General features: G+C 38.2%; 1 protein-coding gene across 2 annotated transcripts in view; it reads right to left on the reverse strand.

The window, feature by feature from the left end:
- Nucleotides 1-14,682, reverse strand: part of osbpl1a (oxysterol binding protein-like 1A) — a 33,247-nt gene extending 18,565 nt beyond the window's left edge. For both annotated transcript variants that reach the window (XM_085266328.1, XM_085266327.1), the window contains exons 1-15: nt 14,368-14,682; nt 12,320-12,449; nt 12,152-12,237; nt 11,996-12,070; nt 11,766-11,877; nt 11,560-11,645; nt 9,419-9,563; nt 6,479-6,546; nt 6,324-6,368; nt 3,521-3,594; nt 2,926-2,989; nt 2,711-2,812; nt 1,605-1,730; nt 1,389-1,470; nt 965-1,071 (exon numbers count right to left, since the gene is read on the reverse strand). In XM_085266328.1, the coding sequence (XP_085122454.1) occupies nt 965-1,071; nt 1,389-1,470; nt 1,605-1,730; nt 2,711-2,812; nt 2,926-2,989; nt 3,521-3,594; nt 6,324-6,368; nt 6,479-6,546; nt 9,419-9,563; nt 11,560-11,645; nt 11,766-11,877; nt 11,996-12,070; nt 12,152-12,237; nt 12,320-12,443 (1,296 nt within the window). In that variant the 5' untranslated portion in view covers nt 12,444-12,449; nt 14,368-14,682. The remainder of the gene's footprint in view (nt 1-964; nt 1,072-1,388; nt 1,471-1,604; nt 1,731-2,710; nt 2,813-2,925; nt 2,990-3,520; nt 3,595-6,323; nt 6,369-6,478; nt 6,547-9,418; nt 9,564-11,559; nt 11,646-11,765; nt 11,878-11,995; nt 12,071-12,151; nt 12,238-12,319; nt 12,450-14,367) is intronic.
- Nucleotides 14,683-14,722: the final 40 nt, after the last annotated feature.

Below are 14,722 nucleotides of genomic sequence, written 5' to 3' on the forward strand. Positions count from 1 at the left end.
CTGTTTAAAACAGCTTTTGAACGGTCAGTCATGCAAAGCTACTTTAATGTGGTTCAAGAGTAATAAAAAATATGCATACATAAATGAGCTTTATAGGTCAACGTGTTGCTTGGACTTTTGCAGAATGGCGAATCCCTCCCCACATTTATTGCTGAAAGACTCATCCTTGCTGTAAAGCTTTTCTTTTATACCAGTCATGCACTGACCTTTTGCCATTTAACCTAATTAGCTGTGAGAAGTTCTTTCAGGTGTTTTCTTCTTTGTTGTTGTTGCTTTTAATACAACTTTTCCAGTGTTTCATATGCCGCCCCTCCCAAATCACTTTGAAATGTGTTGCTAGAAGTTCATAAATTAGCATATTTCATAAAAACAAAACAAAAAAAACAAAAAAAACAAAAAAAACCCTTCTCCTATTCAACATGTGTTATGCTTTCATTGTCTTTACGGTATTTTGAATCAATTGCAGGTTTTCAATGATTATTGCATTCTCTTCTAGATTGTTGCAAAATTGAGGTTGCTATAAGCGGTATAATCTACCTGTTTTCATGAGGGGGTGTATTCTAGCCCCCGAATCCTTCCATTTTAATCAAATCCATTGAATCAAAAACAAAGAAAAAAACCCCATGTGTAAGCATATAATCACTTCCACTCAGTCCGCTGAGCTGCTTTTGTTAGAGTGAATTTTTCCAGCATCTTTTTGTGTAGGATAATTTCTTTTTACATCCCAAAGATATACATCATCTTACTGAGCCCCAACAGTCTCAATATAACACTTACAGATATCAAGTTATTTAAAATGTCACTGTAATCTCATTTATCTCCTTTCTATGATCCAAGTAAACTTAGATAATAACCGTCTTCAGTTAATGGTGACTAAAATGCTGATAATCAGCTGAAAAACATAGTCACAGTCACTAGGCTCTCAAATAAAAGTTTAAATTTGTCTTTGGAAGGTCACACTCACCCCTTCCTGTCTGGAGAAGAGGCTGAGACAAATGTTGAGATTGGAAGTGGTTTCGCTGGATAATTCACATATTTCTTGCATCTTTTGCAGTATTGTTGATGGAAATTCTGAGGGGATAAAACACATAAAGTAATGAATGCAATGGAAAAGTCACAACTTTGAGCTATTACAGTTTGTTTGTTTTTTTAAACGCTCTTAGAACATGTATAAAGAGCAAGCACACTGCAGAAACCTCTAATGACAGTGCCAGATGGCTGCGTCTTAATTAACAGTCTTTCAGACATTACTGTGCATTTAAATCTGTTTGAAGACTCTTGTAATTTTAAATCAAAAGGTTTTCATTTCACCTCCTGTGTAAGTGTGTTTCTCCTCGTCTACGTACTGTATATTACATAACAAAGAAAAGTGAAATAAAAGGCTTTACTTTCTGACAGCTCTTCATTCTTCAGCATGGACAGGAGTGCTGTGACCTCCTTCTCCAGATTTTTCTGGCTGACATCTGCAACCTGGTGATTTAGAGAGATGGGAGAAGACTGCAGATCAACAAAAAGTAGCACGGGGTGGGTGGACTAGTTCACAGAAAACACTATGGGTTGTTAAGCCAACATGCTAATTAGGCTCGCTTTCTGTTTGCAGCCACCTGTAGTGAACTTGTTAGCTCTCCAAGTGACATCACTTCTTCGTATTCCTCCTCTTCGCTCCCTTGCTCTTGGGAGCAGTAGTATGTGCTGTAAGCTGCGTGCTCCTCCAATGTATCAACCCATGCCTTAAAGAAAGACAAACAAAGGACAGAAAAACCAAAAAGCTTACTTAGTTATTTGACTGATCTTGACCTTTATGTGTTTTTGAAATACTATAGGAAACATGTTTATTATTATTATTATTTCTTTTTAGAGGAGCATCAGGAGAGAAGATGAAAATAAGCTAGCCAGGCTCTCTCTGTAAAGGTCATAAAATATATAATCTGCCTCTAAAATTTACTAGCTGACAAATTTTACTGTGATTTGTTATATATATTAAAAACAAACAAACTTGTACTTATTTCCAGCTAACGACTGTTTTCCCAAATTGCCAAAATTTTCTTTTAGAACACAGCTTGCATTTCAAATTTTAGTAGTATATTTTACATAATGGCCGGGACTTTTAATTACATTCTTTATCAGCTACTTACGCTGATACATAATTCATAGCAATGCAAGAGACAAAGTAGACAACGATTTCTCATCTAGAGCGACAACGTCTTAGCATCTGAACAGCTCGCATAACAACTACAAAAGTCAAGTAATAATCCTGTGAATAACTCAATGTAATGATGCAAATTCTCACACCTGGGTTGTTATAATGACTAAACAAACAAAGAGTTAATTAATGAGCTTGGGGTGCATTTGAGATTTTACACTTTTGCATAAAGCCTGAGAAAAGCTAAAAATTACATTTTACTTCAAGATTTCAAAACATATGATTAGAGAACTGTTAATAAATTTCTGTTTGTTTAAATGCACTTAAAGAACACTGGGGTAACCCAGTAAAGAGAAGAACTTTATTCATCTACCAATGGATTCCACACATGTGGAACATTTACAGTGTAAGGAAAGGTAGTAAGTTAGGTTATTAGTTAAGATTGCAACTTAGCTTTTTCCCCATTTCAGAGCTATTGCAAAAACTTTGCAGAAAACGAAGGTCAGGAGATAACAGGAATTTTTAAAAAGTGTTTGAAATGACAACCCGAGGAGAAACCAAACTTACTTTTCTTGTTCCCTCTGGGTCATTTTTAGGTGATACTTTAAAGTGGTGCACACTGTCATCAAAGCACTTGAGAGTGAAAAAGCAGTTATCTTTGGCTCTTATCTGGAAATGAGAAACATCAGAAGCTTTCATTTGTGGAAAAGCAGAAGCTACACGAAGACAAATTCAGCACAGGGGTCAAAAAAAAGGGAACGCAATGTTGAATGTTGGCTTACCAAACAGTGAGCGTTTGTGAGGGACTTACAGCCTTGCCTTCTTTCACCGGCAGCTGCTTCTGACCTTCATAGAAGAAAGAAAAACAGATTGAGGCCTTTTCCATTTCACTTGGAATCTCAACAGTTGATAGATGATAGAAGGAAAGGTATACGGGAAATAATTCTCCTCTTCTTTACTCATTTGTCTCTCATCTATAGCAGCGGTCCACAATCTTTTTTGCACCACCAACCGGTTTATGATCTGACAATATTTTCACGGACTGGCCTTGTCGCGGATAAATACAACAAAAAAGAAGATTTATTCATAACACACGGGAAAAGACCGAGGGAAACCGAGTTAATGATAAAACAGACAAAAAAAAAAAATGTTAAAAACCATTAAAACCCCTAAAAACGATGAATTTCACACCCGAGCCTAAACTCTCGCAGCCCGGTACCAAACGACTCATGTGCCGGTCCGTGGCCCGGGGGTTGGGGACCGCTGATCTATAGCACCTTTCTAATCAAAACTGTGCAGCACTTCCATTTATCTCTAGCTAAGACCTTTTCACACGTCTGATTCAAGGAGCACAGACAAAATGAGGGATGCACCTACTGTTTTGAGTACCAGGATATAACACCATCTTGAAGGACGACCCAGTAAGAGCGCCATCCAAAAAATCTGGAGCTCTGCAGGAAGCCACACAAGTGAAGAATCAGCAGTCTAATTTTTCAATTAAATATTTTTTAGCCTTTTCTGATTTCACTAGTGGCTGAAAGAGACTATTTATTACAATAGATTTCAGCAAAGTGGACCTGTTATATTCATCTCCAGCTTGATATTTTCATTGCTGCAAACCACTAAATCACACGATTCACATTTAAATCATCCTTATTTATCTTATCTTGGCTCCTCAGTTCATCCACTAAGTGAAACAGATTTCTTTGCCGTCCCAATGTTAACAACAAGTCTGAACAGCAGTGTGTGTGTGGGCATCCTACAATCACACATTTGCACCTGTAAAGCCACAAAACAGCATTTTGTTGGAGCTCTTTTAGCGTTGCAGCGATGCAACATAACAATCTGGGGATCTTGGATTGGTGATGGAAGTGTCGGACCGGTGCCTAATGTCTTCACCAGCACATCTCAAAGGTTCCATATTAAGCTCAGGATTCCGTGTCGATCAATCGATGCGTGAAAATGATTGATTTCACTGTAAGGCACTCAAACTAATCCATGATCATTCAATATTTTGTTTTGACTGCATTTCTTCTTCTGGGTTTTAATAATGTGATACGCAGTTCTTTGTAGTTTTAAAACGTTTTCTTTGTGTGATGCAATAATGTAACCTTTGTTCACATGAACGCAGGATATGGTTGTTTAAGAAATGAGATGCTATTCTCTGAATCAGATTGGGTTAAATAACATTTTACCAGGTGAAACATATTAATCACAACAGTAATTGTGCAGTGGAAGTTTCTTAGCTGTTTGCATAGGCAGTTTTTATTTATTTATTTAGTCTGGGTATTGTATATTGAATATAACTTAAAAGCAAAATGAGCAATAAATAAGTTCAATGTAAGTTTAATAAACTTAAACACAGGATTCTTCCAGATAATTTAAAAAATCTGTAAGGTTGAGTTTTAAATATTTCAGTTTCAGTTTCACAGAATTTATGTTTTGACTTTGTTTCTCAGAAACAGAAGCCAGTCAGAGGTGTGGAATGCAAACTGTGTTTTTCTCCAGTACAATAATGTTTGGCTCACACTGATCACTGATGATTTGATGCTTGTGTCTGTTTTGCTTAACTCAAAAGCAGGCATCACTGCCACCCCAGAGGCGTAAGACTCTTTAGCAATTCTCTTATTGATTCTTTATCGGTTTTTCAGTGTGGAAAACGCTCTACACATTTTCTGTGTTATCATCTCTGTGTCTGCCGGACTTGCATAATTGTCAGGTGCACAAAATTACACTGCCATGAGCCTGACGTCAATGTTTCACAATGCACAACTGCCAGGAAACATTCCAGCAATGATAAAAGGGAGTGATAAGAATGCAGGAAAATTCTGCAAAATTCAGCCTGTTCTTGATTTCCTTCCCTACCACTATGACATAACTAAAAAATGATTAACACTTAGATTATTCTTTAGTTGTCAGCTGACAATCGCAATCTCTGTAAAGCCTGCTGTATCTGCTACTGTGATCTTTGTCTGCGTTCACGGTCACGACATTTGATGAAGCAGCGAGCTGACGGTGTAGTTACACACCGCACCTCTGGAGTTCTGGATTTTTAAATGCTCATTTCAATTTAATGACAAAAAAAAAAACAGATTTCTGGACTACATGTCAAAGTTATTTTTATAATAAAAGCATATAAACACTGAGTATGATCGGTACTGTAAAAGCAATCAGGAGTGAGTTTTGGCTCTCAAACTGTGGGGCAGGCCCCCCTGGTGGGGCTTAGAGCCAGTGCAGACAGGGAGATGGTCAACTGGAGGTAAAATACAGACTGAAATGAAGTTGAACTAATGTAATTTATTTGGGGAAGATTAACAAACAACAGTTTGCTGATGCTATCTTGTTGACCTTTATTTCTCCAGTTTTCAACTTGGATGCTTTGTTATTGTTAACTGACAAAAATTTGTTTGGTAGGAGGTGAGAAAGTTTTTTTTCTTAACTCATTCACTGCCATTGACGTCTATAGACGTCAATTGAAAAACTTACATTGACTGCCATTGACGTCTATAGACGTCAATTACGTTTTTCAATGGGAGGGGCCAGAATACAACCTCGGGCAGCTTGTCAGTGAATTTTATTTTTTCATATATTTGTAAATAAATTGTTTTGATAAAACATAACCTTTCGCAGTGTTATTTCTGTTTTATAGAAGTGAAAAACTATTTTATATGTTAGAGGTGTCACAAAGCAAGAAATATTAGTGTCAAAGGCACTTTTCTGCTTGAAATGTATTTTTTCACAAAAAGCTCATTTTCTCCCTTTTTTTGGTCAAAACAGGCATTTTTGGTGGAACCCACCTCTCTTCTACAGCTGATTACTAAAGAATGGAAAATGGTAGAAACAAGCTTTTTTTTTTGGATGAAAGAAGAGGGTCTGTTCTTCATTTTGGTAGGTTCAGCGTTTATATGATCATAACACACAGTTTTCTGTGGCTCTTCAAAAATGAGTAGAAATGCTCAAAAACCCTGGCAGTGGGGAGTTACCTGATTTGAAAATGGCTGGCAGTGAATGTGTTAAGAGAAACGTGCCAACAAAGTTTAAGAACCACTGAACTACATGCTGTGAGGAGTATTTTAGCAAGGAAGAGATATATATGCCTTACTCCTTTTCTTTAATTGTGCGTTTTCGTTCGCTGATTGGATTTTCAGAGCTACCAAAAAAGCCAGTTCCCATATTTTACCTTCCAGAGAGGTCCTTCATACTTCTTGACATGTCGGGTCATATCCTGCCAGGCAGACAAAGAGCAAAGATGAATCAGTTTAAAAAAATAAAACATAAAAAAACAGAAGAGAACAAATAGTTAATTAGGACAGCAACTATCAGCTGGATACTCACTCGATGAATGTTGCCCTCAAGAATCTGCTTCATTGCTGTATCACTGGCCAGATCAAATACTGTTTGGCCTACAAGTTATGGACATACAAGACAAGAGGAGCTTTAACACAACAGAGCACATTTTTACAGAGGGAGAAAAATACTGCAGGATTCAAGAATGTTTAAATGCTGGTGACAGCAATTATAAATATCAAGGACTCATTTACATCCGAGCAGCTTGTGCTTCTCATGCAATCACAGTTTCTAAATTTTTTGCCTCGATAATCATGTTCGAGTCACAGGAAGAACTGCTGCAATTGCCAAAACTGATTAGAATTTTAAACTTTGAACATTTTTGGAGAAACCGCCTAGGCGGTTGCTATTTTTGTTTGGGTGAAAGAATTCAGACAGACCTTGTGAAACATGCTGAAACGCATTCTCAATAGTTTCCATTTCCTATCCTGTCTTTGGCTGCCAGACCTGAGGATTTCCTTTTTTACTGCACATGTACATAGATCATTTTTGGGTGGACTTTTTATACCTGTGTATTCATACGTATTTGTCACCGTGTTATTTCCAGCAGCAAAACGATTTCAGATTGATTCAAAATAATACAGGGAGTGCAGAATTATTAGGCAAATGAGCATTTTGTCCACATCATCCTCTTCATGCATGTTGTCTTACTCCAAGCTGTATAGGCTCGAAAGCCTACTACCAATTAAGCATATTAGGTGATGTGCATCTCTGTAATGAGAAGGGGTGTGGTCTAATGACATCAACACCCTATATCAGGTGTGCATAATTATTAGGCAACGTCCTTTCCTTTGGCAAAATGGGTCAAAAGAAGGACTTGACAGGCTCAGAAAAGTCAAAAATAGTGAGATATCTTGCAGAGGGATGCAGCAGTCTCAAAATTGCAAAGCTTCTGAAGCGTGATCATCGAACAATCAAGCGTTTCATTCAAAATAGTCAACAGGGTCGCAAGAAGCGTGTGGAAAAACCAAGGCGCAAAATAACTGCCCATGAACTGAGAAAAGTCAAGCGTGCAGCTGCCAAGATGCCACTTGCCACCAGTTTGGCCATATTTCAGAGCTGCAACATCACTGGAGTGCCCAAAAGCACAAGGTGTGCAATACTCAGAGACATGACCAAGGTAAGAAAGGCTGAAAGACGACCACCACTGAACAAGGCACACAAGCTGAAACGTCAAGACTGGGCCAAGAAATATCTCAAGACTGATTTTTCTAAGGTTTTATGGACTGATGAAATGAGAGTGAGTCTTGATGGGCCAGATGGATGGGCCCGTGGCTGGATTGGTAAAGGGCAGAGAGCTCCAGTCCAACTCAGACGCCAGCAAGGTGGAGGTGGAGTACTGGTTTGGGCTGGTATCATCAAAGATGAGCTTGTGGGGCCTTTTCGGGTTGAGGATGGAGTCAAGCTCAACTCCCAGTCCTACTGCCAGTTTCTGGAAGACACCTTCTTCAAGCAGTGGTACAGGAAGAAGTCTGCATCCTTCAAGAAAAACATGATTTTCATGCAGGACAATGCTCCATCACACGCGTCCAAGTACTCCACAGCGTGGCTGGCAAGAAAGGGTATAAAAGAAGAAAACTAATGACATGGCCTCCTTGTTCACCTGATCTGAACCCCATTGACAACCTGTGGTCCATCATCAAATGTGAGATTTACAAGGAGGGAAAACGGTACACCTCTCTGAACAGTGTCTGGGAGGCTGTGGTTGCTGCTGCACGCAATGTTGATGGTGAACAGATCAAAACACTGACAGAATCCATGGATGGCAGGCTTTTGAGTGTCCTTGCAAAGAAAGGTGGCTATATTGGTCGCTGATTTGTTTCTGTTTTGTTTTTGAATGTCAGAAATGTATATTTGTGAATGTGGAGATGTTATATTGGTGTCACTGGTAAAAATAAATAATTGAAATGGGTATATATTTGTTTTTTGTTAAGTTGCCTAATAATTATGCACAGTAATAGTCACCTGCACACACAGATATCCCCCTAAAATAGCTAAAACTAAAAACAAACTAAAAACTACTTCCAAAAACATTCCGCTTTGATATTAATGAGTTTTTTGGGTTCGTTGAGAACATGGTTGTTGTTCAATAATAAAATTATTCCTCAAAAATATAACTTGCCTAATAATTCTGCACTCCCTGTAGTAATAAAAATTATGCCTCTGACTGGTTTCTGCTCATAAACAAAACAAAAAAATAAACAAAAACCAAAGCTTAGAAACTGTTGAAATAATTAAGGCAACAAATGAACCTTTGGGCAAACGGCATTATCCAGCTGAGTCCTTTGTTAGATTTTAGAACATTTAAAGTAAACCTGCAAATTTTCTTATTTTCTGTTACATACATGTTGTTACAAAGATGAAAGGTCATATTAAACAAAGCAAATGTTTCATACAATGAGGTCATTGCATGTACATGCAATCCCTGTTAAACACTCACATTTTTTTCTACATTTGGCTCTATATGATGTCAGAGAGAGAGAATATTTCTAACATGGTCATCTCAGACACACAGCTCTAGCTGTGAGCACAGGAGCCCCGCCCCCACATTCTGTCAGGCCTTCTGTTTTTGAGGGACAGCCAATCAGAAGAAAGCGGGTTTAAAAGAAAGGCACAGGAAGCTCAAAAGCATTGTATCTGACATTAAGTGAACAGATGGGCTGCAGAGAAACCAAGAAAAGCCAAATAAAGGTTATTCTAAACTTTGAACCATGTAATAGTCTACTGGAGACCAATAGAGTCCAAGAACCATAAAATGGAGCTGGAAATTAGCATGACAAGTTCCTTTTAATTTCTTAAGTTTGGCTGTGCAGACAGTCCTGGCAAGACAATAAGTTCATTGTTGCTTCTGGTATTTGTGACAAAAAGGAAAATTATTGAATATCTCCCAGTTATTCATGGTTGCCAGCTGTGGCTGATGAATCATACCATTCTTGTTTTGGAAGTTGGGGTTGGCTCCACCCTTGAGCAGCTTCAGGGCACACTGCCTCTGGCCTCGATAGGCTGCACAGTGCAACGGAGTGTTACCTAGCAGATCTGTGCAGTTGATGTCTGGAGGCTTCTTCCTGCAGAGCTACAGAAAACACACAGGACAGAAACAGGTGTGCTGTGTGAACCCAAGGGCCCTGATGCTCCTTATTATTCTGTTAAGAACTGAAGCATGACTCCTTAGATTTCTGATGCAGCCACAGAGAGCTGGAATAGTTAAGACTGCAATGGCTCTCTAAAACTGAACTGCCACTGTTCCCTTTATTTTTCTGAACACTGCAATTGAAAATATTGATTTGTGTCCAGTGGTTTCTCACTTCAGGCTTTTGTGAAGTATTGGATTTCAAAGGGCGTAGCTGATGGCACCGTGTTCACATGGTCTTGTGAACACGGTGTGATACTTTAGGGTGTAACTGTCAGTTAAGGCACAAAAAGTCTCTGTAATCACGCTAATCTGCTTACAGTGTGAGTGCCAACAGGCTGTTTAACAAGTACTCTTACTTGCTAAAATGTAACATTTTAGCTTTATTGTACTAACCTTCACTTATTACGCCACCATTTACTTCAGTGAAGCATACCATTATAAAATACAAGTATATTTAGGCAAATGCACTTAAAGTATTACATCTAATACAGAAAAACACCTCTGTGTTTGTGTTCTGCTCAAGATTGATTTGATTTGATATACCTTTATTAGTCCCACAATGGGAAATTTCATAATTTCATAAGGCTGCCGACCTATTGCACGCAATGGCGGCGCCATCATTAGATGAATGAATCTCTGCGATCATCCATCAGGTCATGACTGGGATTTCTCCTGTTTCTTACTTTCATATGTTCAAATACTGGTAATCTGCTGTATTTGTTTTTTAAGCTTGCAACATTTGTTTTTACCCGTTTTCTCATTTATTTTAAAGACACACTTTACACATTATGAAGATCATGGGTTTTTGTGACAGGCAGGTAGTAACAAAGTGCCTAAAGACACTGTTTAAATGTTGTCAAGTTGTCTGTTGTTGGGTTGTTATTTTGTAACTATCTGATACACTGATACAACACAGTTAGACGTCTTTTTGTGCTTGAATGATTTATAGGTGTGTTCAGTTGCTTACAGGAAAAATAAAAAATTCCTCAGAAAACTGTCACGTACGAGGACTGGAAGTGACGAAGCAGCTAATGTCCAAGAAATCTGAAAGATCTTGAAAAAAAACTGGAGAAGTATTGCTAAAAAAATCTGCCTGCCTGGAAACAACGTATAAAGAAATAACGTGTCTAAATAACAAAATATAATGTCTTGTTATAGTCTAAAACATGTTGATGTTTTGGTTTCGCTAAATTGTTAGAAATGCCATCGCACTGATTCCAAGCCCCAGTGTGATAAACTCGTATTACTGATATGTAGATTGAAAGTAACAAATGTTGCTTTTTAAATTCAAAGATTATTATAAAGAGAGAACTGCAGAAAATGTCCACTGAATGCTGAAGTCATCAATTTTCAGACATTTGCAATGATTACATAATTATGATAGTTGTCAAGTCATTTAATGGCAGTTGTCCTCATATATCATGTTACTGCATATTTTAATTTGTAACAGTTTATGAGTTTTGCTTTCACAATATGATAAAATAAAAGTAAAATGTACACCGTTTAAGGAGTGTCACAATGTTACAGAGGATTTATGAATCATATTCTAGGCATTACTGAACAGGAATTTATCCTCATCTGTCCAAAAGCTTTAGTGAAACTGAGGTCTGTGGTGGGTCTACAGACCTCAGACCAGGGCTAACAAGCTAGAACTGATTTTAAACACATTCCTTTACCAAACTTCCATGATACCCAAAGATCTTTGCCCGGATTAGCTAAAGACATTCCAAACTATTTCAGGACAGAATGTAAAACTCAGACTTCTATTTTTAAGAGTTATTTAATGATAAAGAGCCTGGCGCAGAATCACATAGTGGGGAGCACACAATCTGCAGACTATAGGGCGCCCCCTATAGCTGCAGAATCTGCAGCTATAGGGGGAGCCCTATAAGACTCAGACTTCTACATTGTTAGGCTTCAGTTATCTGGTACTTACCAACTGAGTTAGCGTTGAAAGGTCTCCTTCCCGTGCAGCATCCAAAAGTTTCTCCTCCAGCTTTCTCTCCTCTGTTCTCTCAGCCGCTGTTTTCAGTGACAAGGCAGGATTTAAAAGAAGAAAATGTAGGTACTATATAAGCATTTTGCATGAAAAAAATTAATTAACACATTTCCATCTCTTTGCTGACAGAATATCTGGCTCACCTTCCAGCATGCTTCTGATCTCTGCATTTTGTGTCACGTCTTTGGGAATCTGTGCTGTCCCATTGATGACAGTAGCACACGCACCATAGTGCAGCAGCAGCATGACAACCTCCTGATCAATATGTGATTGATTGATGAATAAAATATTTGCATAAATACTACTGTTAATGATATGCAAAGCATGAAAGGACTCAAAATCTGAAATGAAAATTGCTGACACATTAACATACCTTTCTTCCTGTGAAAGCAGCTTTGTGCAGCGGCGTATCTCCAATATTATTGGGCAAGTTAACATCTGCCCCTGCCTGGAGGGGAGGGTGTGATGACACATGTGTTACCTCTGCAGTTACTCAAAATCTCCATGCTTTGAAGAAAAGAAACATTACCTTGAGCAACTCCTCAACTACATCTTTGTGTCCAAAATAGCAGGCCAAGTGAAGCGGTGTCCATCCCAGGTTAGATTTACTTTTTCCTGAAAAAAAAAACAGGACATAATGAAATAAACCAGCCCACAGCAGGCACATATATTTTCTCGATATACACAAATCACATACCTTTGCAATTGATATTGAGCTGTATCTCTTCCCTTATCTTGGACAGGAGGAGCCTTTGAACCCCAGGCAGATCTCCATTCCGGGCATATCGTAGGAACTGCTCCTCTGGCTCCAGCTCCTCCATAGACCCCTGCATAGAAAACCCCCCAAAAAAAGAAAAAGAAAAGGAATGAAGAAATTAAGGCTTTTTAATTTTTTTTGTGAATAAAATTATGCTTCAAGGAAAACCTATCCACCTAAAAGACACCCAGGAACTAAAGAGAATTGCTAATCATAGCATATACTTTGAAATCATTGCATTGAAACTGGAATAAATTATTATTTGGACCATTCCTGCCTATAATTTCTAATGCTAAAAAAATGGGTAGTGTCTAAATTCAATAAAAAGACCTGATGACATACGTGCGACATTCAATTAAATTCATTTCACCCGATTCATAATAGAAGTCATCTTGAGGCAAGTTACAGTCCATACAATATCATGTGATTGGAACAAAAGTAAACTGAGCTACAAGTGTAAAGTCAGCGGTTGGCTCATATTGCTTAATAAGTCATCATTTCTCCTGCTTTAGGACATGTGAAGAAAAAGTCACAGGAGTTTGTTATGTCACACAATAAGGGAGAAGAAGGAAATCCAAATTATTGCAAAAGGCAGCAGTCACCAGACCAGCCTTACAAGAAGGAAACACATCTTGCCTTTCTCTGAAAAAAAGTCCACATGACATGACATTCTAGTGTATCTGCAATTAAATCCCAGTATGGAAAGAAAAACAGATAGACAAAAAGCTTAGTTAAGCAATGTTTTTAAATGTCATGTGGCTGTGAGCAAGGATTCGTGAATCACATTGACAGGACAAGACAAATCAGACTGTGCAATTATGACGTTGGCAGGGCACCGGGGTGGTTTGGAGAAGCAATGAAACAGGTTTACCTGGGATTGAAAAGCATGTGACAGTAACAGTTAAGTGACCTGACTCAAACTGCACACTGCAATTTCAGGAAAAGCATGTTTTAAAAAAACAAAACAATCATTTGCCAATCCTGATCAGAAAACCTGCAAAGCCTGGTTTGATGTCTCTTAATAAAAAAAACAAACAGAAACATTTTAAGTCAATCAGCTTTTTAAAATTTCTTTCACTAATGCTCAATCCACTCTCTCATTTGAGGTTTATTTTTGCTGCGGTAACACCCAGGGCTGATTATAATCTTTTAATAAGATAAACATATCATAAAATATTTTTTAAAGGCTTATGTTTCAGTGTGCAAAGAAAGCATGTTTACTTGTGTATAATGAGGTTTAATATGGATTTAATTTTACATTTCCATTTAGTGTTACTTTACACTTCCACGCAAAAGTACTACATTTACCAGGCAATTTACTTTTTACAGTTATTCGAAAGATTTTACATTAAAGAAATAAATGCAACATTTTTTTTCCAAAGTTGTCCTCTTCTTACAACCCCTTAAAAAGCATTGTCCCTATGGCTGTCTAGGAGTTGTTTGCGATTCCAAATAAACCTTTTTGATGAACAAAATCCAATCCCATCCACTATTTACCCAAAATATTAATTATTGGAACAGTAATAATAATAATAATAATAATAATAATAATTTGGAGAAAAGTCGGCAAATGATCACACATTTGCGGAGGACTCTCTCTCCCCCCCCCCCATTCATTATCTCATGACCCCTTCCATTTATCTTACAACTCCTCAGACGAGGCCCTCGGTGTGGATAAAATACCTGAGTGTACAAAAATTTGTTAAGACCGTCTCCATGTCGAGCAGCTACACTGTGAAACCACTGATAAAGATAACATATTAGTCGCAATGACCAATTTTCTACAGTTAGACTGAATTTACCTGAACCTTTATTTCCTTACTTGATGTAGTATTTTACCCTCAAACCTCACTTCTTGCTCAACTTAAATCGTCTCAGTTGCAAGCTAAATTCCTCATGTGTCATTAGAATAAACACAGCAGCGACTGAATAAATACCGAGCGCGCGCGCGCGCGCACACACACACACACACACACACACACACTTACTACTTAAACTAATGCAGTCCCGTGAAGGTAAAATCCAGTGTTTTCAGGCAGAGCTGCTCACACAGGCCCTCTGTGAAGCTGCATGTGATATTTTAAGCCCTTCCTGCTGTCTCACTGCAGCGCAAACACAGCGGAACACATCACGCTGTCGCTCTTCACTTCATACGTTTCCCATTTATCGTCCAGCTGACCGACAGCCGAAAACTATCACTGCCCCTGTCTCTTCCCCCAGCACATGACACAACCTCCGTGCACTGTTTACACTTAGATCAGCTGATTATCGTGCAGCGGAACTCGCCCTGGCCCAATCCCACTCCTTTCAAAATAAAAGACTGTTATTGCAAATAAAGAGCAT

This window comes from Mchenga conophoros, linkage group LG23 (genome assembly GCF_057382185.1).
Source record: "Mchenga conophoros isolate Kocher_MC1m ecotype Shallow Benthic linkage group LG23, M_conophoros_male_GT1.1, whole genome shotgun sequence".
In the NCBI taxonomy this organism is placed as follows: Eukaryota; Metazoa; Chordata; class Actinopteri; order Cichliformes; family Cichlidae; genus Mchenga; species Mchenga conophoros.